Source organism: Juglans regia, chromosome 11 (assembly GCF_001411555.2).
Source record: "Juglans regia cultivar Chandler chromosome 11, Walnut 2.0, whole genome shotgun sequence".
Lineage (NCBI taxonomy): Eukaryota > Viridiplantae > Streptophyta > Magnoliopsida > Fagales > Juglandaceae > Juglans > Juglans regia.
This window is the reverse complement of record NC_049911.1, coordinates 32,409,719-32,435,399: the sequence shown is the minus strand read 5'-3', so window position 1 is coordinate 32,435,399 and position 25,681 is coordinate 32,409,719. Positions and strand designations below refer to the sequence as shown.

General features: G+C 34.6%; 2 protein-coding genes across 6 annotated transcripts; both read left to right on the top strand.

Annotated features, from left to right (window-relative positions):
• The first annotated feature begins 817 nt into the window (after positions 1–817).
• LOC108998899 lies at positions 818–8,217 on the top strand. Of its 5 annotated transcripts, none has more exons than XM_018975656.2 (12): positions 818–1,109; positions 1,281–1,410; positions 1,708–1,788; positions 1,962–2,121; positions 2,241–2,327; positions 4,051–4,178; positions 5,106–5,202; positions 5,308–5,385; positions 5,475–5,700; positions 6,085–6,308; positions 6,437–6,516; positions 7,932–8,217. In XM_018975656.2, the coding sequence occupies exons 4-11, from the start codon at positions 1,996–1,998 to the stop codon at positions 6,458–6,460; spliced, it is 990 nt and encodes a 329-aa protein (XP_018831201.1). In that variant the 5' UTR covers positions 818–1,109; positions 1,281–1,410; positions 1,708–1,788; positions 1,962–1,995; the 3' UTR covers positions 6,461–6,516; positions 7,932–8,217. The 5 variants fall into 5 exon arrangements, with proteins under 5 accessions (XP_018831201.1, XP_018831200.1, XP_035538852.1 ...); XM_018975655.2 differs by having other exon boundaries at positions 1,699–1,788; XM_035682959.1 differs by lacking the exon at positions 1,708–1,788.
• Positions 8,218–19,726: 11,509 nt separating this feature from the next.
• Positions 19,727–24,019, top strand: LOC108998865 (protein SUPPRESSOR OF MAX2 1). The gene is made up of 3 exons (XM_018975601.2): positions 19,727–21,372; positions 21,782–22,052; positions 22,198–24,019. The coding sequence occupies exons 1-3, from the start codon at positions 20,165–20,167 to the stop codon at positions 23,845–23,847; spliced, it is 3,129 nt and encodes a 1,042-aa protein (XP_018831146.2). The 5' UTR covers positions 19,727–20,164; the 3' UTR covers positions 23,848–24,019.
• Positions 24,020–25,681: the final 1,662 nt, after the last annotated feature.

Sequence of the window (25,681 nt, the reverse complement as noted above, 5' to 3'; positions counted from 1 at the left end):
TATCCTCTCATGATTTTATAATGTGACATTAGATGATAAGTTTATAAATAAAATATAATAAATAGTCTCCAATCATTTAATATCACACTATAAAATAATGAAAAGATGATGAAAATTAAGATGATAAATAATATTACTATTTTCTAAAATGAAAATATTATAGACGGAAAGAATAGTTTGAAAGGAAAAGTTAAAATTATAGATTAGAAAAATGATATTTAGTCTAAATTTTGGTAATTTTTTTGAAACAAATTAGATAAACTGAGATTTTACATAAAAAAAAATATTTTTTTATAATCAATTTTAATTTTATTTTACATAAAGTAAATCCTAAAATTATATTCAATATTTTTCCGTTAAGTTAGACATTGTCAAAGTGAGTAAGGCCTGGTTTATTTTTATTTTTTTAATTCATCTTGTCTCATTTTATATAATTATTAAAATTTTATCAAATTTTTATATAAAATAAAAAATAATATTAAAAATATATATTTTAATAATATTTTATTTAAATTTTAACTTTAATTTCACGAGATAAAATACTTCTAGCATCACAATTGGAAAATAAAAAATATATAGTGAATGGCATTTACTTATTTTATTAAAATTTTTTATATATTTCACACTTTTATACACTATTTAAAAATATATAAATTTATTTTTTTATCTTTATATTTTATAAAATATAAAATATGAAAATAAAAAAATAAAATCATATATTTTTTAAATAATATACAGAAAATGAGGCTACTGTATATCTCAACTCTATCGTATCGTATCGATATCATAAATATTGTTATGAACAAAATAAGAAAAGCAAATCCAATCGATTCCATTTCGTGAAAAAGTAAAGTCAGTAAGAACCAAGGTCGAGTCATAATTCTGTAAACTAGAGTACTGGTTTTTGGTGAAGGATTGATGAAATCATGAGAATCCGATAATTAATGTAAACGAATCAGGTATGTGCTGCAAAGAACCGTTGGTGCAAATACCGAATCCGACGGAGTGATGTCTGCCGACAGCCGCGGAGGCGAATCAGGGATTGCGTATCTTTGTGTATATGCAAGATAAATCAGGCAGCGTGCTAATCCAGTTTACTTAATACAGTTGTATGTTGTATATCTACATCTGCATATTAATAATTTTTATTTTATTTCTCTTTGTCTCTTTCCCTAGCCTAGTTTCGCAGCACCTACGCACGTCCCTCTCAACACTCTGATACTTGAACCAGTTAAGGTGACACTGTAACGTACACTAATCAAACTGCCTTTCTTTCACAGGTTCTTCCCTCTGCAATCTTGAGACAATGGAATTTGTCATCCCCTTGAGTCAAAATTGCCATGGCACAGCAGCTGTATTTATGCTATAAATTAATATTTAGTTCGGATTATTTTATGAGCGATTTATTAGGTAAACATCAATTATACCTCGTTTATCCTTTTTTTTTTTTCCCCTCTCACAATGCATATATATATATATATATTATATAATGCATCTTTAAATGCAAACATTAAATATTTAAAAAAAGAAAAAAAAAATGAAACCCACTTCTGTGAAGTTTGGGGTGTGCGCATCAATGGGAACATTGGGAAGAAGCATCGTTTTGGTTCTATTGCTGTTTTCGTGTATGTTATTTTTATTGCTGTTTTCAATCTCCATTGTGTCTGATTTACATGACCCATTATATGGATTTGGAAGCACCTTCAGTTCCGCTCCTCTCTTCTCCAATTTCGATCTCACACTGAACACCCACCACAGCCTTCATTCTTTTAGAGCCTTTCTCACCAGGTCGTCCATTTCTTCTCTTCTATCTGCTATTATTATTATTATTGAAAAACAAAACAATTTATTTTTTCAAAATAGACCACCGTGTGGGTCACCGGGTGGGTCTGTATGTACTTTATGCCCGTGATATTATTGTCTTCTGATCAATCCTGAGCATCAATTGAACGTTTTTGCAGGAAATTAGTTCCATACGCAGAGGCAGAAACTGCAATGTCATTTCCTAAGAGTTTAGATTTGAGAAACAACAGTTACATTGAAGACCCATTGATAGAGGAGTTCACATTTCCTGCAAGTTCTACTCCCTTCAGTAGCTGTCATGCTTCTACCATTGTTGAGGTTATGCACAACAAAAGCATTTTCAAAATTTGTTTTTTTTTTTAAGTTTATGGCGTGTAGTTTTGACTTCATTGACGCGAGTGGACTAGATTGTAGTGGTTTCTTTGTGGTTTGTGTAGGTTGACAAAGAGCACTTTGTGGTTGCCTATTTTGGGGGTGCATTAGAAGGGGCATCTGACGTGAAAATTTGGCTGCAGCACTACAAGGTATATGTTTAACTAATCATCTCTCTTTTTCATAAGTAATCGAAGATTTATGGAAAAAAAAACATGACAGGAACATACCAAGTACACATGATATATACAGGAGGACACCTAACTAGAAATAGAAAAAGATATGAGAAAATCATTAGAACTTGGCCCTTTAAAATCAATAGTTGCTGCCCAAAAAAACACAGTATTTAAGAGGAAAGTTTTAAGTTCTTCCATCATCTACTCATGATCCTCAAAATTTCTAAATCACCTCATCAACGATGTATTTCTTAACCATTCCTTTGTGACCTTATTGAAGGATGTGCACATAGAGTTCCTGCTCATATATCTAAACATGCTTGTTCTATCATTCAAAGTTGAAATTATAATGTCATAGTTTCCAGAACCGTAGTGTCCATTCCTTTGTGGCATATGCTGCCTGTAAGCTCTAATTTGTCTGCTACTCTTTCTCTCAACCTAGCCTTGTTCATTTATAATTATGCTGCTTTTTGCAAGCAAGGGGTTGCTTTGGTTCATTTGCTACTTAAACATATTCCAGCTGTACAAATGATTTATTTTATATATTCTATCCAACCTTTTCAAATAATTTACTTTCTTGTTTCTATTACTTCTCTCTAAATAGATGTGATCTTTGGTATATCATCTTGTGTATTTGGGCTATGCCTATTCATATCAATATAATCATTTACTTATAAAAAAATAAAAAATAAAGAACCTTTTCAAATAATCGATGGAAGAACCCTTCATCCTAGAAATTCCATACCTTGCTGAGTTAAAGGGTTGATGTCACACCCAAAATTCTAGGGTTTCCTTTAAAGTGGTTTGTGATGGGATGCTATTTTGGTAATTATTTTTTATATGGACTTCAGTTTCATTTATTTTGTTTTATACAATGCTTAAATTATTAAATGTTTACTGGTTAGAAAAAAAATAGAAGAAAGGTTAGTTTAAAAAGGATTATGGCTGCCTAGGTGAAGTTTAACTCGGTCAAGAATCCTTTTGGATGAAAAAAAACCAGATCTTTTTAGGAGAGAAAACAGATCTGGTTGAGGATAAATTGGAGAGTTAAAAATGATCTGCATTGAGGTCATTCCCCCAAGGATATTTATTGGGGAAAAATATATATTTGGAGGCCACAAGAGAACCCAAAAACTGCCGCAATTCCTTGGTCTTCCTGGAATTCATTCCTAGGTACCATGAGAATGAGTCCGCAGGCCAAAGTCAGTAGAGAAGACATTGAAAATGAAAAACTGAACGAATGCTTGTCACAGGCTATTACGATTTGGTTTAGACTTTTTTGTGACATATTTTACTTACTTTTGATATGTTGGGTTTTTTTCATTATGAGTTTGGGGTTTAAAAAATTGCTCAGTCGTGTCGAAATTTTAATGTATATAGAACTCTTAATATCTGGTACTATGAATGTTATGACATGGCATTCGTGGCCTTATTGGGAAAGGGGTTTACACTTCATTTCCGCCTTTGCAAGAAGTACCACTAGGCTACAAGGTCATTGGTATTAAGTATTGTTTAGAGTAGCATTTATTGGAAGGTTTCTTCAATTCACCTCACTCCTGCATGTGTTCACTCATTTTGTTTGATTTCTTTAATCTTTTTAATCATATGAACCCTTTTGAAAATAAAGTTGATCACTCCATTTTGATTCCCTGGAGTAATAACATATTTATTTTTAACTTTCTTGGTATTTTCTGGGCAGAATGGCTCTTGGCAGTCACCTGTTGTCGTTGATGAAGAACCAAATGTTCCAATGTGGAACCCGGTTTTATTTAAACTTCCGTCTGACGAGCTGCTGATCTTCTATAAAATAGGTCAAGAGGTTCAAAAGTAATGAAACCTTCTGACTAAATTGTAATGTTATTTTCTTTTCTCCTTAGTGATTTTGTAGCAAAATCCATTTAGTAGTTGACAAGTTGTTCATTCATTATCATTTAGGATAATAAGTTTCCCACCCTCCAACTAACAGGTGTTTTGCACTTTATATCGTAAGTTACCAAAACTGACATATTGCACTCTCAAAAACTGATAAACTGTCCAATTTTGGCCATTAAGATGGATAACAAATAGGTGATGTGACACATTTTAATGGTTGAATGTTAATGAATGGTTCACTTCACAACTTTTTGGTAGCTGGAGGGTGCAATGTGTAAACTTTGATAGTTTGAGGAAAGTGTTAAACGTCTGTCAGTTGGAGGGTGGAAGATGTATTTTTTTGCTATTATCTACTTTCATCTTTAAGCCTTTTTTCTATGAAAAATTCTATTCATAAGCCTCACACACCACTATTTTTGTTATTTTTTTAATTTTTTTTTCTTATCAAATGTGTGGTATATGGATGATGAGTAGAAGAATTCAATTGTTTTAAGAAGAATAAAACCAAAAAAAAATTTGTGGTGTGTGGTGTACGAGGCTTATGAATAGCAAAGCTCATTTTCTTACTTTATTCCAATGGCAGGAATTGAGTGCAGTTATATTTTTGTAATCTTGAATTTCTGAACAAAAATGCATGGAAGTTTTATCTTTTGGAACTTATCTTCCCAAATAGGTATGTTACAGATCAATCATCCAAGTGTTTCGATAATAAAAGTGTTTTGAGTTGAACATTCTATTTTCAATTATCAATGTGTTCTATATTATCACTACTCTCAATTTACTGTGCACTCTGCAGAAATGTGATCTTAATTGTAACTACGAACACTTTTCATATTTTGACTTCTGTTTTTAAATCTCTAGTAATCATTGGCTAAATCTCAGGTGGAGCGGATGCATGAAGCGATCATATGATAAAGGTATTACTTGGACAGAGAGAGAACAACTTCCTCCTGGCATATTAGGTCCAATAAAGAATAAGGTATGACTTGAATTATTTTGCAATATATTTGTGTAAATTAAATACTCTGGAAGCCTCATTTACTCAAAGGTTGCACTTGTCATCTGTACTGCTTGCTTTCCTCAGCCTATCTTGCTGGAAAATGGCCTCTTGCTCTGTGGATCGTCTGTCGAGAGTTGGAATTCTTGGGGAGCATGGGTGGAGGTTTGAGCAACAACTCAGCTACATTGAGATAATTCAAGGGTTTTGATGTTTGGAGAGGGTTAACATGTTTCGTGACTCCCATGGAACAGGTTACTGCAGATTCTGGAAGGTCATGGAGAAAGTATGGCCCAATATACATACAAAATGAATCTCTCAGTGTGATTCAACCAGTTCCTTATCAGACTGCAAAAGGGACCTTGCGTGTTTTACTGCGATCCTTTGAAGGTATTGATAGAATTTGTATGTCAGAGTCCCGCGATGGTGGCCAGAACTGGGATTATGCAAAACCTACTGAACTCCCCAATCCAAATTCAGGTTAGTGGCCCTATTATGTGAAAGGAGATCAGCCAACCCTGTTGACTGTGTACGAACATTAACATTGTGTTGCTTGCATCATACTAGCAGGTATGCAACATCTAGTTTTTATGAATGGATTTAATGGACTTTAAAAGCGGGTCCATCTTGGTTTTGATAACCTTTGAAATACGTTACACTGCAGTATTTAATCAATTGGATAGTGAGCAACTAAAACGGTTATTGTTTTATAATCAGTTTGGTGTCAATTTTCAGTTAATTTCTGAGAACAATTGAATGACTTCAATTCCAGGCATTGCAAATATATGTTCCCATGTGCAGTTTCTCTTCTTTCCATTTCCATATTATGTCTGATTTTGATTTCAGATTTCAATTTTTTACCAGGTATTGATGGGGTCAAATTGAGAGATGGCTGTTTGTTACTTGCGTATAATACAATCTCAAGGGGTGTGCTTAAAGTTGCACTCTCTAAGGATGATGGTGACACATGGTGTGATGTTTTGACGTTGGAGGAGAATTTGGAAATGGAATTCTCATATCCAGCTGTTATCCAGGCTAGTGATGGGTCCGTGCACATCACATACACATACAATAGGACACAGATTAAGGTAACGACTTAATTTCTGATGTCAATGATGCTTTTTATTAGTTTTGTTTAATGGTGTCATTCGGCATGCCATTGAGAACATTGCTTTGTGGGAGATCTGATCTCTTCCAGTCCTGTCTCTTTTGACAGCATGTAGTCCTTAAACCAAGCTGATACAATCTCACGCTGCCAAAGAGAAGGTCTATTCTTTCATCATGATGTGGCGTAAGGTACTGGCAATTTACAATTACATCGGATATGCCACAGTTTCTGACATACATGCATGCTGTTTATAATAAAAAAGTTTCTGAACTCTGATCTGTATTTGGACGTAAGAAATAATTACATTATGTGCTTGCTGAATTTGTTCTATCTGATTCTTTAATTGATTATGTTATTAAAACATGTCCTGTGCGTTCAAGTTATATACCATTTCCTCATATTACATATTTAATTAAATTATTCTATGTCACATGTAACTTGCTCATTGCTAATTTTACTTCATATATCTATATGCTGATCTGTAAATTAGCATTCACAATGTTTGGTTTTCTTACCTTTCCGGTCTGTTGCTGTTTTTTTTTTTTTTTTTTTTTGTAATTAATTCTCCCAACCTTTGTCTCTTGATTAGTACTTGCATGTCATTCCTTTCAAATAATCCTATTGGCTCGCTTGTTGCACTAGTTAGAAAAGTAAACCATTACTTAGGTACATGGGACTTTGTTGAGAAGTATTACAGACACCAAGGGATAATACAAAAGTAAACATACAAAGTGACATGACTTCATGTGATCTGTTAAATCTGCTTGACAATAAAAATAACTTTACAATCTGACGCACTGTATCAAACCATATCAGTTTGTGTGTTTACTTTTGTGTAATCTTTTTATGGTTAAAGTATTTTACTATCCCAAGTATTTAGATAAGGCTTTATTGAGTTGGGTTTTAGAATTGAATTATAAGCAGGGTAATGGAGGATTTGGCTTTACCACACATGCAACTTTACTGAATAAGCATTAGATTGATGGAAACACTTTGCTTATCTATTTCAGTATGAGTGAATGCTATTCATCTCACCGCACTAACACCCATTTTTCTTCTACTCATCTAGCGAAGTTTCATTGCACAAAAAGGTTCTCAATCCCGCTGTTATTTGCACCAAATAGATTATAGCAGTCGTCTCAAAGTTGGTCCTAGCAAGGATTGTTACCCAAAAAGAATGAATGGACTAAAAATTTTCGAAGATATGCATTAATGAGAACTTGTAGTAATTCATTTTCTACGGGCAGAGATCCAGAGTTAGTGTTTATTAATAAGTTGAAACAACTTTAGTATATTTAAGAATCATTTGGATGATTCTTTGCGATTTTTTGAAACGATTAAAGATTTCTAAAAATCATTAGAGCGACGTCCAAACCCAAAGATTCAAAGCATACAGTTTTCGGTTGTCTAAATAATTATATCAAAATGAAAAATGTAAATAAATTCTAAAGGAGATGGGCAAAAAATGGATGCTTAAAATATCATCAACCATCTTTTTAAGCATCCATTTTTAAGCATTAGATGGGTTAGATGGAGAATCTGGGTTTGAATTGATTGAGTTGATCCTTTAATTGATGGTCTACCAAAATCTGTTTTTTCTCAGAGCAAGCAATAAATGGTCGGGTTGTCTCAGCATTAGAAGGAAGTCAGGCCCCTATTACAAGAGTTGTGGAGAAACAGTTTTGAGTATGATGAGATCCCCAGCAAGCAAAGCAAATCAAGCGGTAGTCTTTTTAATTTTTTTTTTTTTTTAAAAAGGGCTTTGTTATATGTATGCATATTTTCTTGGCTGCGTCCAAATCAAATGCAGAACCTATTTAATTTTGGCGATATGTAGGATGGAAATATTCCTTCTTATTTATGAAGTTCTTTGTATTTGGTACTTTGCTTATACAGTCCACAATGGTTGATGCTTGTAAATGATAAAAAAAAAAAATAGAAATTCTATGAGAAAAAAGTGCAATACAAAAGAAAACATTGAACAGGAGAGAGAGAGAGAGAGAGAGAGAGAGAGTTGCTGGGAAATTTTTCAAAGACTACTGTACTCATTATGCCACCAGGCCCATAGTATCATCACATATGCGACCACAACAGAAAAATCCCATATTTTTATTAAAATAATTATATTCATACAATTATTTTAAAGATAAACTAATTAATATGATTGTGTTATTTTATTAAAATTATTCGATTTTTTATTTAGATTTTATATAATTACGATTACCTCATGAGAGATTTATTGGGCCCTTGAACGCGTGTGAACACAAAAGCATCGTCTTCAAAGTCTCGTTATTCTCCTGAATACTCCACGGCCCACTCTCCATATCCTTCAAAAAGTCATTTTTTCCTGCGAAATAGGGATTGAAGCGTGCATAACTGAAGCTCGGCAGCATTTTCGGGGGTTGCCTGTTATTGGCCAAACCGGCTTCCACTTTTTGCATTAATGTGACTCTTTTTCCCTATCTTTTCTGCTAATTTTTTAATGCGAAAAGGGGAGTTTTTTAATTCCAGGCCAAAAGGAATCCAAAACCCCACAAACAAGGCAAAGATAAAGTCAAGCGAATAGTACAATGTTAGCAAAAATGCCTTGGAAAGTAGGGATTCCTTAGGGTGGTCGTGGTGGAAGGGAAGGAAAAAAGAACAAAACCAAGTGTACTAGCTCTCTCTCTCTCTCTCTCTCTCTCGGTGTAGCTTTGTGTGTGCACTTTAGAGAGGTCTAAAAGATGTAGTTCTTGACAGATGTGCCATGCATGCTTTCACAGCCTCTTCCTGACATGAAAGTTTCTGGGCAAAATCAGCTTTTTCGGCTGCGGCCAACAGGCGCATGTCCCAGCTTTCAAGCCTTCTCTTTCTCGCCCTATCTCACCATACAGACATAAAATCTAAGACCTGGATTTTTTTTGTTACTTTACTTCCCCAGCAGTCTTTCTTTTATTTTTCTTTTTTCCTTGGGGGAGGAGGTAACAGTAGGAATTGGTTCTGCTTCTTGCAGGCTTTTATAGACATTATACGGATGGTGTATGACATCATAGGGCATTCGTTTTACTTCTGAACTCGCTGAGAATAAGAAATAAATGGTTTCCCTAGAATTGAGAGAAATGGATTTCCAAAACAAAACCATAAACAGCTACCACGACATATTAAAAAAAAAAGAGATATTTTTTAATTTAACAAGGTAGCCCTAATCAATTAATCAATCGAACCATCTAATTATTACATCATCATCTTATATTATTGCTATAATCGAATTGTTTTATTAATTGTTATTATTAACTAGGTCGGAAAATCGCATAGTAAACAACAATACTAATTCATAAGAAAGATTTGGTTTCACTTAGGAACTCATACTCTTGAAGATCATCATGACAGTCCAACCAAGAAAAGATCAGTTTACATTTGTTCTCCTTGGAAAAAAGATAGAACTACGTACTTGTCTTCTATCTGTCATGTATATGGAAAACAATAGCTTAATTAATCCTTCGAGTCAAACTAATTTTAACCTCCGATCCGATCGATTAAGGGGTTTTTAGATATAACCTTTCCCTTTAGTTAAACGTTAATCTATGAATCATTAATTAATCAGTAGTACAGTACTTGAAGGGATAAGCTCAGAAATTAACTTCAGGACGACATTAGCCATCGGTACATACACACACACACATATATATATATATATATATATATATATATATTCATCAAATTAATGAACACTTAGTATTGTCTTTTCAAGGCACCCCTTAGTATTGAATATGCCACCTAATAGTTTTAATTAGCTTATTGAATGTTGGTGATGAGGATTATATTCAATGCATGCATGCATTGATACAACTTATAACGTGCATGAAGATGAAATGGGCGGCAATTAATGATATGGTCATGACTTCAGAATTGATAATGTTTCATTTTATAAACATATATAATATATATCGATGAAAACAATTTCAAACACACACGTCGTTTTGACAAGCACGATATCATGGCGTATATACGTATGTGCCAGGCTAGAGCTATCTAGCTAGCGAATGCTATAAGTTTTACAACCTGCATGGTAATTTATTTCTGTACTTTTCTTTTCTTTTCCTCGATCGCATATCATCCATATATATTGAGAAAGAAATATTGTAGAATAAGAAACTATATATATATTATTTAAATTATTTTGTTACGTACTAAATATTAAATATTTATTAGCATATATATATATACGGCCTTAATAATAAAATTCAAAAGTAAATTAATTAATTAAATAGCTTCGGTCCCTCTTAAGATATTCATGGTATCTTAAAGATTTGTCTTAACTTTAAAAGCACAATATTTAAAAACCCGATCGACATTTTGGTTTAAAGGAATTACGTACCTCATCAGCTAGCACTTCATTCCATTGATGTAAGGCTCAAGTGTCTTACGTACGCATGCATCTCTTCCTTTATAATATGTATCCAAAAGCTAGGGTTAGTCACTCTTAGAAATTACCTTTTGTTAATTTCTACATGATCGAAAAGTTAAACGCTTCATCATGTGTAGGTGTAAAGTATAATAGGCCCGCGCGCGGGACTAGTACCAGTACTACTACTACTACTGCTGCATGCTTGACAAAGCCAAATTTCCGCAGCAATATTAGTGGAGAAAAAGTAGCTTTTCATCTGCCTAATCTAAGTGGGATTTGTCTATTGTTGGTAACTCTCAAGGATTCCAAGAACTTCAAAAGGTTGAAAAAAGGAAGCAGATGCCATAACGTTATAAATGTTTTTTCAATTAAATTAAGCTTTTGAGGTGGGGATTTAGCATCTTCCAATTGTCCCTTTTTTTTCATGAAGATCATAAAAAGTATAGGATATATTTGATCAAGTCTATCTTTGATGGGGCGGTGCCTCCAAATTATGATCTGTCATTTAAAATGAATATATATATATAGCTAGGTCCAAATTAAACCACTAATAAATTTGGCAGTTATATGAGTCATACATATAAATTAAAGGTCCTCAATCAGCATTAGAATCCTCCATGTAGATGTTTGCCATTATATATGCATGTGAAGTGACGAAGCTCCAATGGAAATAGAATAATTATAAATTTCTCTTTTGAATAATCCATTCATTTATTTATTTGTTTGGTCGGTCGGAGTTCCATTTGACATCACATTCAAACTTTTTCCCCTTAATTGGTATCTTTATTTTCCTTCATAAAGATAAAATATTATATACTAATTCTACTGTGAAAATGGGGAACCAATGGTTGTCTTTTGCTTGATTGGTGCTTCTCCTGCGGAATTCATCTCACCAAAAAGCAAGATATATCACTTTCATTAATTCTAGACAAGAGAAAACCAAAAAAAAAAAAAGGTGAAAAAGGAGCTGGGAGGCCAGGAGTGGGGGGTGGGGGTAGAGGGGGGGCTTAAAAGTCTACTTGCTTTGAGTGCAAGAAGCTACCAAAACTTTTTAGAGAAGATGGCACTCAATTCTCCCCAGCTGTGAGTGATTGTTGTTATGTGTTTGCTTAAAGTTTGACCTAGATGACATGATTTGAACGTATTCATATCTATGACAAAAGCTAGCTAGGTGGGGTTTGGCTTGCACTAGTGAAAAGAATATGGGGCCTACGTCTCATGTCTCATAATATTCCGTCAATTAGCTAGCTAGCTAGCTAGCCTGGCCAGCCTCAGGCGGAAAGTTTTACTTGTAGTTGATCATCATCGTTTGCTCGATTTCCATTTGAATTAACTTTGATGGGGAAAAAAAAAAGGTGGCCTTTTTGAGGTTCTAATTGGTCAAATAAATGGCTACTTTAGAAACAAATTACATGAGGGAGATGGGAGATCCGATCCTTATTGCTGGGGTCATTGGTTGATCTAGCAATCCTTTCTTGTGTGAAAAAAAGTGTTTCTTGAATTATGGTTTCTCGATTATTGGTGGGGCTAGGGAGGGACTTGAAAAAGCCATGGGAGAGAAGGCCAGTGTAGTAGTAGTAGTACTGGGGAAAAGTATATATTTATTTATTTATTTCTCCCTTGTGAAGGAACCAACTACAAAGCAACCCCTTTTGATAATGATGCTAAATGGTTTAAATAATCGAGAGAATTCAGATTTTCAAAAAGGGATTTATTATACATAAATTATTATTTACTCTCACATACATCCTGTACTCATAATTTTTTTTTATAAGATATTTATGTAGGTATTTTTAATAAAATATAAAAATATTTATTATAAGATGTGGGATGAGGTGAGAATTAGCTAGCCAGGGTTGATGAGGTCACGTACGTAAGCTAGCTAGCTGCTGCCTTTTTAAGGTGGCGGGGGGCATTATTACGGTATCATGCAGCTTAAGATTCGACCGTGTGGGTTTAATTTGGTAGCTAGATCAGACAAAACTAATTAATTTATAAACAATTAGCTGACTAATTCCTTACAAAAATCCTTGATATCTGCAGAATTAATTCATTCGATCCACAATAATATCCCTTCTAATTTTATTTTGTTCCTACTAGCTCTAGCTAGCTAGCATCTCTCTCTCTCTAAATTAGTCAAATGCCAAAGCGCCATCGATCTCCTCGATCTCCTCTTTGCCTAACAAAAATAAAATAACATTTATGCAATTAAAATAGCTATATTATTAATATAGACGGTCACAATTACTAGCTAGTACGTACCCTTAATCCATGTACGTACGTAGTTATTAATCTGCACGTAACAAGCACAAATCAAAGGCAGTATTACGTACGTACTCTGATCAAAATGTAGCATGCATGGAGGCCGGCAGCTTGAAGGGTACGTAAAAGAAAACGAAGGAAAAATTGGGAGACTTTTACACGTTATAAATTAAAGCTCATTAATTAATTATTAATCCCTCGTGTCAATATTGATGATCAGCCAGGAAACTTTGCAAAATGTTTGCCGCAATATTGATGCGCTTTCATCTCATGTAGAAATGAAGATTATAGCATAATAGTACACGACATACACATAATTCATGCATATTATATATATATATGCATGCATGCATGTATTTAGATGGACTTCAGTGATAGGAAACATGACGTACGTAGAGCATTTAATTCCTTTTCAACAAAATATTTCTAACCATAAGCTTATTATGTAATTGTTTCTGACATGAAAATATGGTTTTGTACATCCTGATTACATTTCTTATAGAATGCGGACACGCACGTCTATATAAGTGTGTGTGTATATATATATATATATATATACATATATGTGTATGTATGCGTTAATTATGTGTGCTTTGATAATTAGGTGATCCCAGACGGCTGATGGTCAATCAAAGCCGAAAGTTGTACGCTCCATTAATAGACTTATTAATTAGTAAAGATCCACGTAGACATAAATTTAACGAAAAATAATATTTACAATTCGTAAGTGTGTAAGTATTACATAATAATTTAAAAAAAATAAATAAATATAAAATTCACATAAAAAAAATTAATATTTTAACAGTAAATATCATTCTTTTTCCAATCGATACGTAAACATTCCACGAGTAAATTAGCAAACTGCTAGCTACCTAATCAATTAGAACTTTAATTTGTGAGACTTTCCGTGTTGAAATTCATGCCATTTTTTTTTTTTAATTTGGAATATTCTTATCATTCAACTTATTCTACAGATCATGAGTGATGACAATTACTGGCCTGTTGCATTGAAATCTTATCCTTTATTTTACTATATGAGCTAGAAATGACAGAGTCATCGGAAAAAAAGTGTTTACCTATTTTGTATCGAATATTTTGATTTATTTTTATTTTTTTAATAGTTAAGAAAGTATTTTTTTAATAATTTTGTGATTTTTATTTTATTTTTAAAAATGTTTAAAAAATAGAAAAAAAAAACTTACACTATTTGATAAAAAAAATGTGTAGAATTTCTGTACGTGGCCCTAACACCACTCTTATTATATACTACACTAAAAGGAAAATTATCCATAAATTAACTTGCATAAGGGCCGGACATGAGTACTCATTTAAAAAAAAGAATAATAATAATAATATTTTTGCTATAGCGTTGAAACGTGAGGATCACTGTCATCATTTGGCTATTGAAATGGCTGTTGTGGCGAAGGAAATACTTTGGTACGCGACCGGCCAGGTTTACAAGCTAAGCTAGCTTGTAGACAAAATGAAATTAATACAAAGTCCAAATTGTTGAGCGTATGTTTTCCTACGTACTACTCATGTACTCTCATTCAGTGTTAATTTTCACATATGAAAATATTAATTTGATTAGGCCCGTAGCCAAATTAGCAAGTACGTACAAAATTAAAACATCTTTTTTTCTTCCTAATTCTGTTATTCTTCGGAGAAAAATATGTAAATATATTATATATATATATAAATATATTCCCTCGCCTTTGGGTCTTCTAAAGCCAATGGAAACGGAATCATATTTTAAATCCACAAACGTTGATACCAGAAAACAAAACGAAAGTAAAAGCAGATTTTCTCAACCCCATATGACCAAAATGTCAAATAAAAATATTGCACCTACTCGTACACGGCATATCATGCAAAGCTGGCAATAAAATATCCATTACTGTGCAGCTTTCAATATAGATAGAAATGCAAAGCGATTAATATACATATATATATATATATATTCTTTTTAGTTATCATGTGATACAAGGGTGTTATATAAAAGTAAATTTATAAACTGATATGATTTCATATATACAATTCGTTAAATCTATTTTATAATAAAAAAAAATTATTATATAATATATCACATCGTGTCACATCATCCTATAAATTTATTTTTATGTAATTTTTTGTGATTAAAATATTCTTCTAATATATATGCACTTGGTTTTTAACAAGTGAGAGAATCGGATCATCACATTATAAATTTATGCAAGAAACTGGCCACTTTCCCTTTTGTTAATTAGTTGGATGGAATGAAATGCATGCCAGAAATGAAGAGATCTAGAAAAAGGCTCATGAAGTACTACAGCTAGCTGATTGATTAAGGAGAATTGAATTAGGAGTACCATTCGTCACACAAAGCTTAGCTAGCCAGTTAGTTAACTGGATCAGTGATTTCACGAAATTGGATCGCGAGACGATGATCTTCAAAGTCAAACAAGCCCTCATCACTTTGAATTATGAATCACACATTAGTGCAGTCAAAGCAAATAAATGTGCATATTTTGATGACCCTAGCTAGCTAGCTAGCTAGCATGCAGCAGCAGCTTGGAACGTCTCAAATTAATTAACAACGAAGCATCTCTTAATTGGTCATACTTTTTTCATCAATCCCCCCCACCCGCCCCGCAAAAAGTTAAAAGACTTTTTGAGTCTATCAACGAGCTATAAGCATACGCCTCTAGTCTCCTTTTTGCCTTTTCTATAAACCTTTATGGGATAATATACTTTATGTATTAGATTTGGCATTGCAGATAACTCTGCACCCAATTACCTTTCAAGTTTATGATTAGCAATTAATTAATTAAAGCCTCCAACCTTTCAAATTTGAAACACTACTCAAACTTAATTTAATAAATATTTGGTCTAAATTTTTTAAAGTCCTCCTTCGAACTTTAAGATCTAAAATAAAATATAAATATAAAAAGAATTATAATTATTTAAAAAATATAAGTTGACATTACATATTAAATAAATTTTATTTTATATGTATAATATATATATATATAAATAAATATAAATAGAAGTCACTCTATATTGAGAGTATTCATTTTACACATATTATGTAGTATCATTTAGATCACATATCTACTCAAGTGGGTGTTAAAAATAATTAACTAAAAATAGTCATATAATGAATACAAAATATACATTACAATAATAACTTATCTCTAACCAGCTTACTCATATATATTATATATATATATATTTACTTTATTTATATCAACATCTAGATACTCATTATTGCTACGTGGCACACTGCTGGAGTAGAGGGTGTTAATTGGGGAGATTTGAGTGAGTAGGTAGAGGCATTATAGTAATTACATATTGCCAATAAAGGGACAAAGAGGCTTCAAAGATACGTGAACGGTAATAAATGTTGAAAGTTGGAAGTCTCTCTTTATCTCTTTCTCTTCTCTGCTTACAGCTTTCAAACTCTCACTTTAATTTTATATTTCGGTCACTGGAAAAGGATAGGACTAAAGTTTCACGCGTCAGCTTTTCCTCTTTTATCTCTTGGTCACGATATGGATCCTATTGTATTGCGATAAATCAATAATAAACAAAGATCACACTTTATGATAAGATCATCAGCGACTTTGGAATTAATCATGGTAGATCTAGTAAGAATATCATACGCTTTGCTACAACGATTATCCTAATTTAAATGATTACTATATATATATATTCTTTTTACGATAATCTGATAACATGAATAAACTAATAATCATGATTGGTGACCATAAAAAAGAGAGATTCTACCCAATAATAATACATAATTATACGTGATCCAAACTTGCACATGCAAACTAATTAATTAAGCCAAATCGTAGACATCGATCCTAAATTATCACTAGCCGAAGTACTGCCAATTTTGTTAATTATAAAGACATTAGACTTATAATGTATGGAGATGGTGAGAAGAGGAGGCCGCCAGAGTACTATATGTGGGTGAGGTTGGGATAAGGTGGATGTACTTGTAAGCTTAATCAGATGCATGGAGGAGTAAATTAGGGGGCAAAAGGGTGTGCGGAAAAGAAAGGAAGGTAAGCAAGTGTAAACAGGTGGGCATGCAGGGCAGCAGTCGTGGGATGGGGAGCTCGAGAAACGCGTAAAAGGCAAGGGAAGGGCGTGCGTTACCAAAAGGGAATATATGATGAAGATGAAGATGATGATGATGATTTTCCTTTCCTTTACTTTCTTTTCCTTCCTTTCTTTCTAACTGTGAAACAGTACCCTTTGATCTTCAAAAGTTGTGTGCTAATTTCTCCGCTTTCAAGTTTGGAATCCCAAAAAGTTAGCACTTGAACTTAAAAACATTTTTCATGCCTTTCGATTCCTGTTTATGTTTTGTACTATCATGGATCATGAGCAGTAAATGCAATCCTTAGGGCTCCCCGTTCCCCCCGCCCATAGATTTATATTTTTGAACATTTTATTATTTTTAATAATTCTCACGTAGTTTTTAAGAGTTTAGTTTTGAGATTCCCAACATAACTCTCATAGTACTCCCTCTTGTAATACCATAATTATTAATAAAATCGAAATGTGGTATGTCATCTTCTCTTAAAAACAAATACAACTCATAAAATATATATATATATATATATATATGTGGTATTTGCCAAAGGCTGTTTCGCATTCCTGAGTTTTCTACTAACAAAACAATAAAGTAGGTAATCGTAGTCATGTTTGGTTGGAACTTATATATACTTTGTGATCGTAAAGTTAGGGCTAGAAGCCTTAGACAAACTCATCAAAATGAAGTAGTTTTGGGTTGTTTTTATTTTATCGTTGTTGTTTTGAAGATTAAAATGTAAAATGGCAGCTGCAACCCAATAAACTTGATGATGTTTTCGAATGAAATATGTTTTATTTTCGTAGGTGATAATGAGTCATTGATGAATGATGACGAAATGAAAATGGAAAAGAGGGTCATACATATCCAGTTAATTAATGAAAGCCTCATCTAAAACCTGTTTGATTCATATGAACCAAGTTGAAGTACTGCACTCAATTAATTGTTAGATTTTATTGGGCGGCTGTGTCTTGTGATGGGTAGGATTGTGCCATTTTCAAGGCATTTAATGAAAGAGTACTCTCCTTCCACAAGAAACCAACAAAAAGTTTTTTTTTTTTTTTTTTTTTTTTTTTTAAATTTTGTGTATTTTCTTTTAAAGAAAGAAACAATAATTGTACTACTGCATACACTGGACTGGGAATAAGGGATTTTTACAACTCATTACAGAAAACACACTAATTGGTACAATTAAACTTTTATGTAAAAGAAGATCATGATGGCTCTTTAAACTTTTGGATGCGGTTTCACTTCAGCCTTTCAAGCACACAAACTTTGAAACTATCCAAGCCACCATCATTAATGCCAGTTTTCTCTTTTTTGTTTTTTTTGCCATACAACTTTGAAATTTCTCTCCAGCTTCATTCAAGCAATGATATAAGGTTTCAAACCATCCCTAAAACAAAATGGGTAATCATAACACCTCCTATATTTAAATATTTATTTTATTTTTTTTAAAAAAATATATTTTTTATCTTAAAATTTAAAATCACTAATTTTTTTTGTTATAAGTTAAGTAGATTTCTTGATCTAACTTTATAAATTTAAGAATTTTATTTAATATGCCCGATTGATACGTTACAAAGTTGGTACTGGGTAATCAGAGGAGAGAGAGAGAGAGAGTATTAAGTATGAAAAGGTGAAAAGGGGACCCGTGCGATACCTTTGCAGCGTTTGTGTGTGAAAAGCAGAAAATTGAATTAGGAGAGACCGGGGAGTGGTGTGACCCGCCAAGTGAGAGCGTGGAGTTTCTTTTATTTTCTTTTCTTTTGAACATTTATTTCTCGGCCTAGGACTGTGGATTGACCGCTTTCTCTCTCTCTCTCTCTAACTAAAAACCACTGTTTTTCTCTCTATCTCTCTCCATTATCTGAAACGAATTGACACGAAGAAAAAGTATCATAGGCACAAAAAAAAAAAAAAAAAATTTTGATCTGATGTTTTTATTGCACGTAGTGACGCAAAGCATGTATTTTGACGAGGTTTGGACTTGGGGGTATATTTTCACCGAGTTCTTTTACATAATTTTCGTCATATTTTACACTTCACATATATTTTTTTAATTTTTTAATTTTTTTAAATTTTTTTTAAAATTATTTATTTATTATTTATATAATAAATACTTGATAAAAAAATAATAAAAATTAAAAAAATATAAAATGTGAAGTGTGAATAAATTGTAGATACTTTTTGATTTTGACCTCTTTTTTTTGAGTTTTGTTACATAATTTTCATCACACTCTATTTTTTATATTACATAATTTTTATCACATTTTATATTTTATATTTTTTAAAATTTTTAATATTTTTTTAAAATTTGTTTTGAGTTTATTTATTTTAAATTATTTCAAATTTTTTATTTTTTATTTTTATAATAAATATTTGATAAAAAAAATAATAAAAATATAAAGTATAAAATAGAAGAGATTGTGAAGATTTATTTTTTTCTATTCTATAATCGAATTTAGCTTTTTTATTAAAGTAGAGTATTTTCTCTGGGATATGGATTCAGATATACAGAGATAGAAAGGGGAGGGAGATATCTCCAAAATAAATATAAAAAGAGAAAATAGAGGAATAGAGAGATGAGAAGGTTCTTGTGAAGGAGGGGATCTCATCTTTCCTTTTCATGATGAATTTTCTCGTATAAAGTTTGTCTTTTTTTTTTTGGGGATGCATGTGTGCGAGTGATAGAAACAAAGGAAGAAAGTAGGAGAGAAAATAAGAGGTATATAGATCCCTAAAGGAAACTTTTAAAAGCCTAGTAGGTGTTACTTTCTTGATTTTGTTCTTGCTTGTAAAAAAGCTCTCTTTTTGCTGATTCCTTTTTTTTTCCTCAACCATCTTCTCAAAGTCCCGAATTTTGTCCATTTTCAACCCCAACCGGACCCTTTTCATTGCTACTTTGCTCTGTCTCTGTCTTTCTCTGCATTTCTGGTTTCTTCCCTGTGAATTTTACGCATACTTGGCTTCTTTCTCCAAATACGCCCAATCCCAAGGACACTCCCTAAGAAAAGGGCTTACTTTTGCTTAACTAAACTTCCATAAGCAAAACCTTCTGGGCTTCGTCTGGTCGGGGCGGTTTTGTCGAATTCGTCATTTGGAAATGAGAGCCGGACTCAGCACGATCCAGCAAACCCTAACGCCAGAGGCGGCGACCGTGCTTAACCACTCGATCGCCGAGGCTGGTCGACGCAACCACGGCCAGACTACGCCTCTCCACGTGGCGGCGACCCTTTTGGCTTCTCCCTCGGGCTTCCTCCGACAAGCCTGCATCAAATCCCATCCCAATTCCTCGCACCCGCTCCAGTGCCGGGCCCTCGAGCTCTGCTTTAGCGTGGCACTGGAGCGCCTCCCGACGGCCCAGAACGTTAGCCCGGGGATGGAACCGCCCATCTCCAATGCTCTAATGGCGGCGCTTAAGCGTGCCCAGGCGCATCAGCGCCGCGGTTGTCCCGAGCAGCAGCAGCAGCCACTTTTAGCCGTCAAAGTCGAGCTGGAGCAGCTGATTATATCCATTCTTGACGACCCCAGTGTGAGCCGAGTTATGCGAGAGGCCAGCTTCTCCAGCCCGGCTGTCAAGGCCACAATTGAACAGTCTATGAATTCTTCGGCTTCGGTTGCTAATTCTTCTCCAATTGGATTGGGATTCCGACCTGGAGCAACACCAGTCCCCTCGACGACGAACAGGAATCTGTATTTAAATCCCCGGTTGCAGCAGGGGAGTGCGGCCCAAATGGGGCAACAGAGGGGTGAGGAGGTGAAGCGGGTTATTGATATTTTGTTAAGGACGAAAAAGAGGAACCCGGTATTGGTAGGCGAATCAGAGCCGGAGGCGGTGGTAAGGGAACTATTGAGGAGGATTGAGAATAAGGAATTGGGTGACGGGCCTCTCATGAACGCTCAGGTGATTCCTTTGGGCAAGGAGTTTTCTTCGGATAAAACCCAAGTACCGGTCAAGGTTAAAGAATTGGGGGATTTGATCGAGACGCGGATTGCTAACTTGAGTGATGGAGGTGGTGGTGTTATTCTTGATTTGGGTGATTTGAAATGGCTAGTTGAGCAGCCAGTGACTTTTGGGGTGGTGGGTTCGGGTGCTGCACCGCAGCAACATGTGGTTTCAGAGGTAGGGCGTGCTGCAGTGGCGGAGATGGGGAAGCTGTTGGGGAGGTTCGGAGGGCGACTTTGGTTGATCGGGACTGCAACTTGTGAGACTTATTTGAGATGCCAGGTCTATCATACTTCCATGGAAAATGATTGGGATCTTCAGGCAGTGCCAATTGCTGCGAGAGGGCCTTCCACAATGTTTCCGAGGTATCTTTGGTGTTCTTCTTTTGATTGGATCAATATAATGCTTATTATGAAATTATTGGAGTGGCACTTGATAGCGGAGGTAATAGTTCTGATGTCAGAGACGTCGATCATGCCATTCTTTATGCTGTACATTGGTTGTGAATTTCGTAACCGCGCGGCGCGGTTGTTGGTTATAGAACCCATTATTCCTTGAAAAGTTAATCCTGCTTTAAGATTAAATTTAGGTGGTTTTTTTTTTTTTCTTCCACCCATCGAAGCTTCAAAAACTGATGAAATCGCATAGATCCCTTTCTTCAGGCAGTTTACAGGACTTGATATCTTTTGTCTTCTTGTTTGTGTGATGCAGTTTAGGCATTGAACGCATGCTTACTCGCAATTTTTATTTACTTTCATTGTTCTTGTCTCGCAGGCTTGGCGCCAACGGTATCCTTAGCAGCTCTGTCGAGTCTTTGTCCCCATTGAAGGGCTTTCCCGCTGCAACAACCGCTCTGCCCAGAAGAACAAGTTGCTGCCCACAGTGCATTCAGAACTATGAACAAGAGCTGGCAAAATTTTTACCGAAGGAGTTTGAGAGTTCATCTTCCGAAGTTAAATCAGGAGCGGCCCAATCACCACTGCCGCAGTGGTTGCAAAATGCTAAAGCCCAGGAAGGTGATGCCAAAACAATGGACCAGACGCAGGTAAATTCAACTTAACTTGGTCCACAAGCTCAAAACAAGCCTAATCTTTCTTCTCTCTCCCTCCCTCCATGCCTCCCTTTTCATTTGTTCTTTTGTGTGTTAAAAGACATTGTTTATATTCAATTATCATTTTAATCCTTTACAGAATAAGGACCTAGAACTGGTTCGGAAGCAGAGGAGTCAAGAGTTACTCAAGAAATGGAATGATGCATGCTTGCGTCTGCATCCGAATTTCCATCATCCCAATCTCAGCTCTGAGAGAATTGCTCCTATACATCTCTCGATGGCGGGGTTGTACAATACATCTCTGATTGGTCGCCAAGCCTTTCAACCCAAATTACAGTTGAACAGAAATCTCGAGGAAACTCTGCAGCCGAACACTAATCGAGTCCCCGCTCAACCCCCCGAGAAGGCAGTTTCCTCACCAGGTAGCCCTGTGAGGACTGACCTCGTTCTTGGGCGAACAAAGGTCACCGAACGCAGCCTGGATGGAACCCCTAAAGAGCACATGAAAAATCTTTTGGGCCGCGTGTCTTCTGAACCTCAGAACAACTTGTATGAAATGCAGACCAATAAACTGCTTAACACATTAGATACTGACTCATTCAAGAAGCTCCTCAAGGGTCTAATAGAGAAGGTGTGGTGGCAGCGGGAAGCCGCATCAGCAGTAGCTACGACTGTGACCCAATGCAAAGTCGGGAATGGAAGACAACGTGGTGCTGGATCAAAAGGTGATATGTGGTTATTGTTTATGGGTCCCGACAGGGTTGGCAAGAAGAAGATGGCATCAGCTCTTGCGGAGCTGGTATCGAGGTCCAATCCAATAATGATCGGTCTTGGCCCTCGACGCAATGATGGAGAATCAGATATGAGTTTCCGTGGTAAGACAGCATTGGATCGTATTGCTGAGGCAGTTAGGAGGAATCCCTTTTCGGTAATCATACTTGAGGACATTAACGAAGCAGACATGCTAGTTCGAGGGAGCATCAAACGGGCAATGGAGAGAGGGCGTCTGGCTGACTCTCATGGACGTGAAATCAGTCTCGGAAATGTCATCTTCATTCTTACTTCAAGTTGGTTGCCAGAAAATCTCAAATACTTATCCAATGGCATTACGCTTGACGACGAGGAGAAGCTTGCTGGTTTAGCAAAAGGCGGTTGGCAGTTAAGGCTATCCCTTTGTGAGAAGACTGCAAAACGACGGGCCAATTGGCTACACAGTGGAGACAGGCCAATGAAGCCCTGTAGGAAGGAACCAAGTTCAGGTTTAGCATTCGATCTAAATGAAGCTGCCGATGTCGAGGACGACAGGACAGATGGGTCACACAATTCAAGTGAGCTCACGGTCGAACATGAGTACGAGCAGGGGCTCAACAACATTAATTTGCGATCACCCACAACGTCCTCAGTACCTTGTGATCTGCTTGATGCTGTTGATGAGGCCATCGTCTTCAAGCCTGTGAACTTTGGCCCCTTTCGCAGCGAGGTCACAAGCTCCATTACCAAAAGATTTACGACGATGATGGGTGACATGAGAATTTCAATGGAAGTAGAAGACGAAGCGCTCGAGAAAATTATGAGTGGGGTATGGCAAGGCCAAGTGGGTTTAGAAGAATGGACGGAGAAAGTATTGGCTCCGAGCTTCCACCAGATGATCAAGGCGTGCCACCCTCCCAGCAGTGTACGCAATGATTCAATGGTCATTAGGCTCGAATACGACGGCAATTCGGATAGCCAGAGCTGTGGAGATTGGCTCCCAAGTAGCGTGAAGGTGGTGACTGAAGGGTTGTCATGAGGTCGGTGGATGCAGCGGGTATTTTGACATTTGTGTTGAATAGAGATGTAAATATGCTGAAATATTTGGCGGGGAGCATGACGGTTGAAAAGGTGAAAAGATTAATAAAAAAAAAAAAGCCGTTGGAAGAGAGTAGTAAACGTTGGATACATAGACGGGATCCGTTTTAACAGTGTGCGTTCACCCCTTTTCTTTATTATTTAATTTCTTTGGATGTTGTATTATTTTTTCCTCACATATATATAAATATAAATAGAAGAGTATTAGGTGTTTTTATATTATCTTCAATCAAATTACATACATAGACAACTATTAATAAGATTTATGGCATTCTACATTATTTTTGTCATTCTATTCTGCCTGCCATTTTTATTTTTATTTATTAAAGAGTAATGATATATATAATATATTTTCACAATATAATAATATTATAAGATGAAGATATTTTTATAAAACAGTTATTTTTATAAGATATTTTATAAAAATATCTCTTATTTAAAATATAATTATTAAAGTATTATAAAAAATATTGTGTATAAATTTTTTTTTTATTAAATTATGACTTTGAAATAAACTGTAAATCGATCAGATTTCTATCTTGAATACGATTCTGTGCTAAGATTCCATCCAGAGTACTCTTGACAGTCGACACATGATTGATTTTGAGTATGAGTGGAATTGTGCGGTACGAATTCTTTCTGAGATTCTACCTCATTGATGGTATATCCATTCTAATAATTTCTCTTTTTTTTTTTTTTTTTTTTTTTTTAAGAAAAACGGATTAGGTAGTGAAGGGAATGCTGTTCTCTGGTATCAATTTATTCGAAGGAGTAAGTTAGTAACCTTATCATTCTTTCAATTCACTCTTTAATTTGAGTGATACTAGATATAGTTTTAAGATGAGTAATTTTTATACATTTTATTTTATTAAAAGAAGTGAAATTTATCTATTAAAAAATATTTTTTTATGTAAATTTTAAATTTATCTATTTTTTTTTTAAATCTGTGAGATTTATCCATCTTAAGGCTATACAAATTATTTTTCCTTTCATTTATCTATTTAAATTGAACAATGTGTCATTTTTATCACCTTTTAATCATCACTTATTTAAAAAAAAAATAACAAAAATCAATTAATAATGTCACCATCACCATAGTAAGATGAAAACATGTTGAGAATATGGTATAAAAAAATTTCCTTATCTAATACGGTTGATTAACTTTAAGGTGGCGAGATTGGTGTCATGGTGACACGAGTATATATCATGAACTATATTAGCATTTGACATGACTCGAAGTCTTGGAAGATTGGTGAAAACAATAGAGGGGTCGGTCCAAAAAAGAGGGGTGTGAGCTGGCACGAGTATCACGTGGACGGTGATGATGGCTATGTATTACTACATTCATCAGGTGCGACGCGACTCTTGTGCTTGCATTAATTACGTGACTTTGCGTGGCTACTTCTCCTTCTCCTTCTTGATCCACAAACCTCCCAGCAGGAGCCGAATTCTTGTTCAATGTTTTCCCTCTCTAGATTTTCTGCATGTGGACATTTATGGTCACCCAAAATTGAGATTTTTTTTTTTTTTTAATCAGAGATGTATTTGTATTGAATTTTATAAAAGTTGGTAGGAAAGATGATAAGTAATTTGTAAAAGTAAAAACCTTTTTACATGTGTTTTATTTATTTATTGAGGTTTATGATATATATATATATATATATATATATATATGGTTAGGTAGGTAAGATTTTGTAACATGTGATTTTTGAGTTTTTGTGAATTTCCTTTTTGTTTTTTTTTTAAATTAAAAATAAATTCTTATATTTTGATAT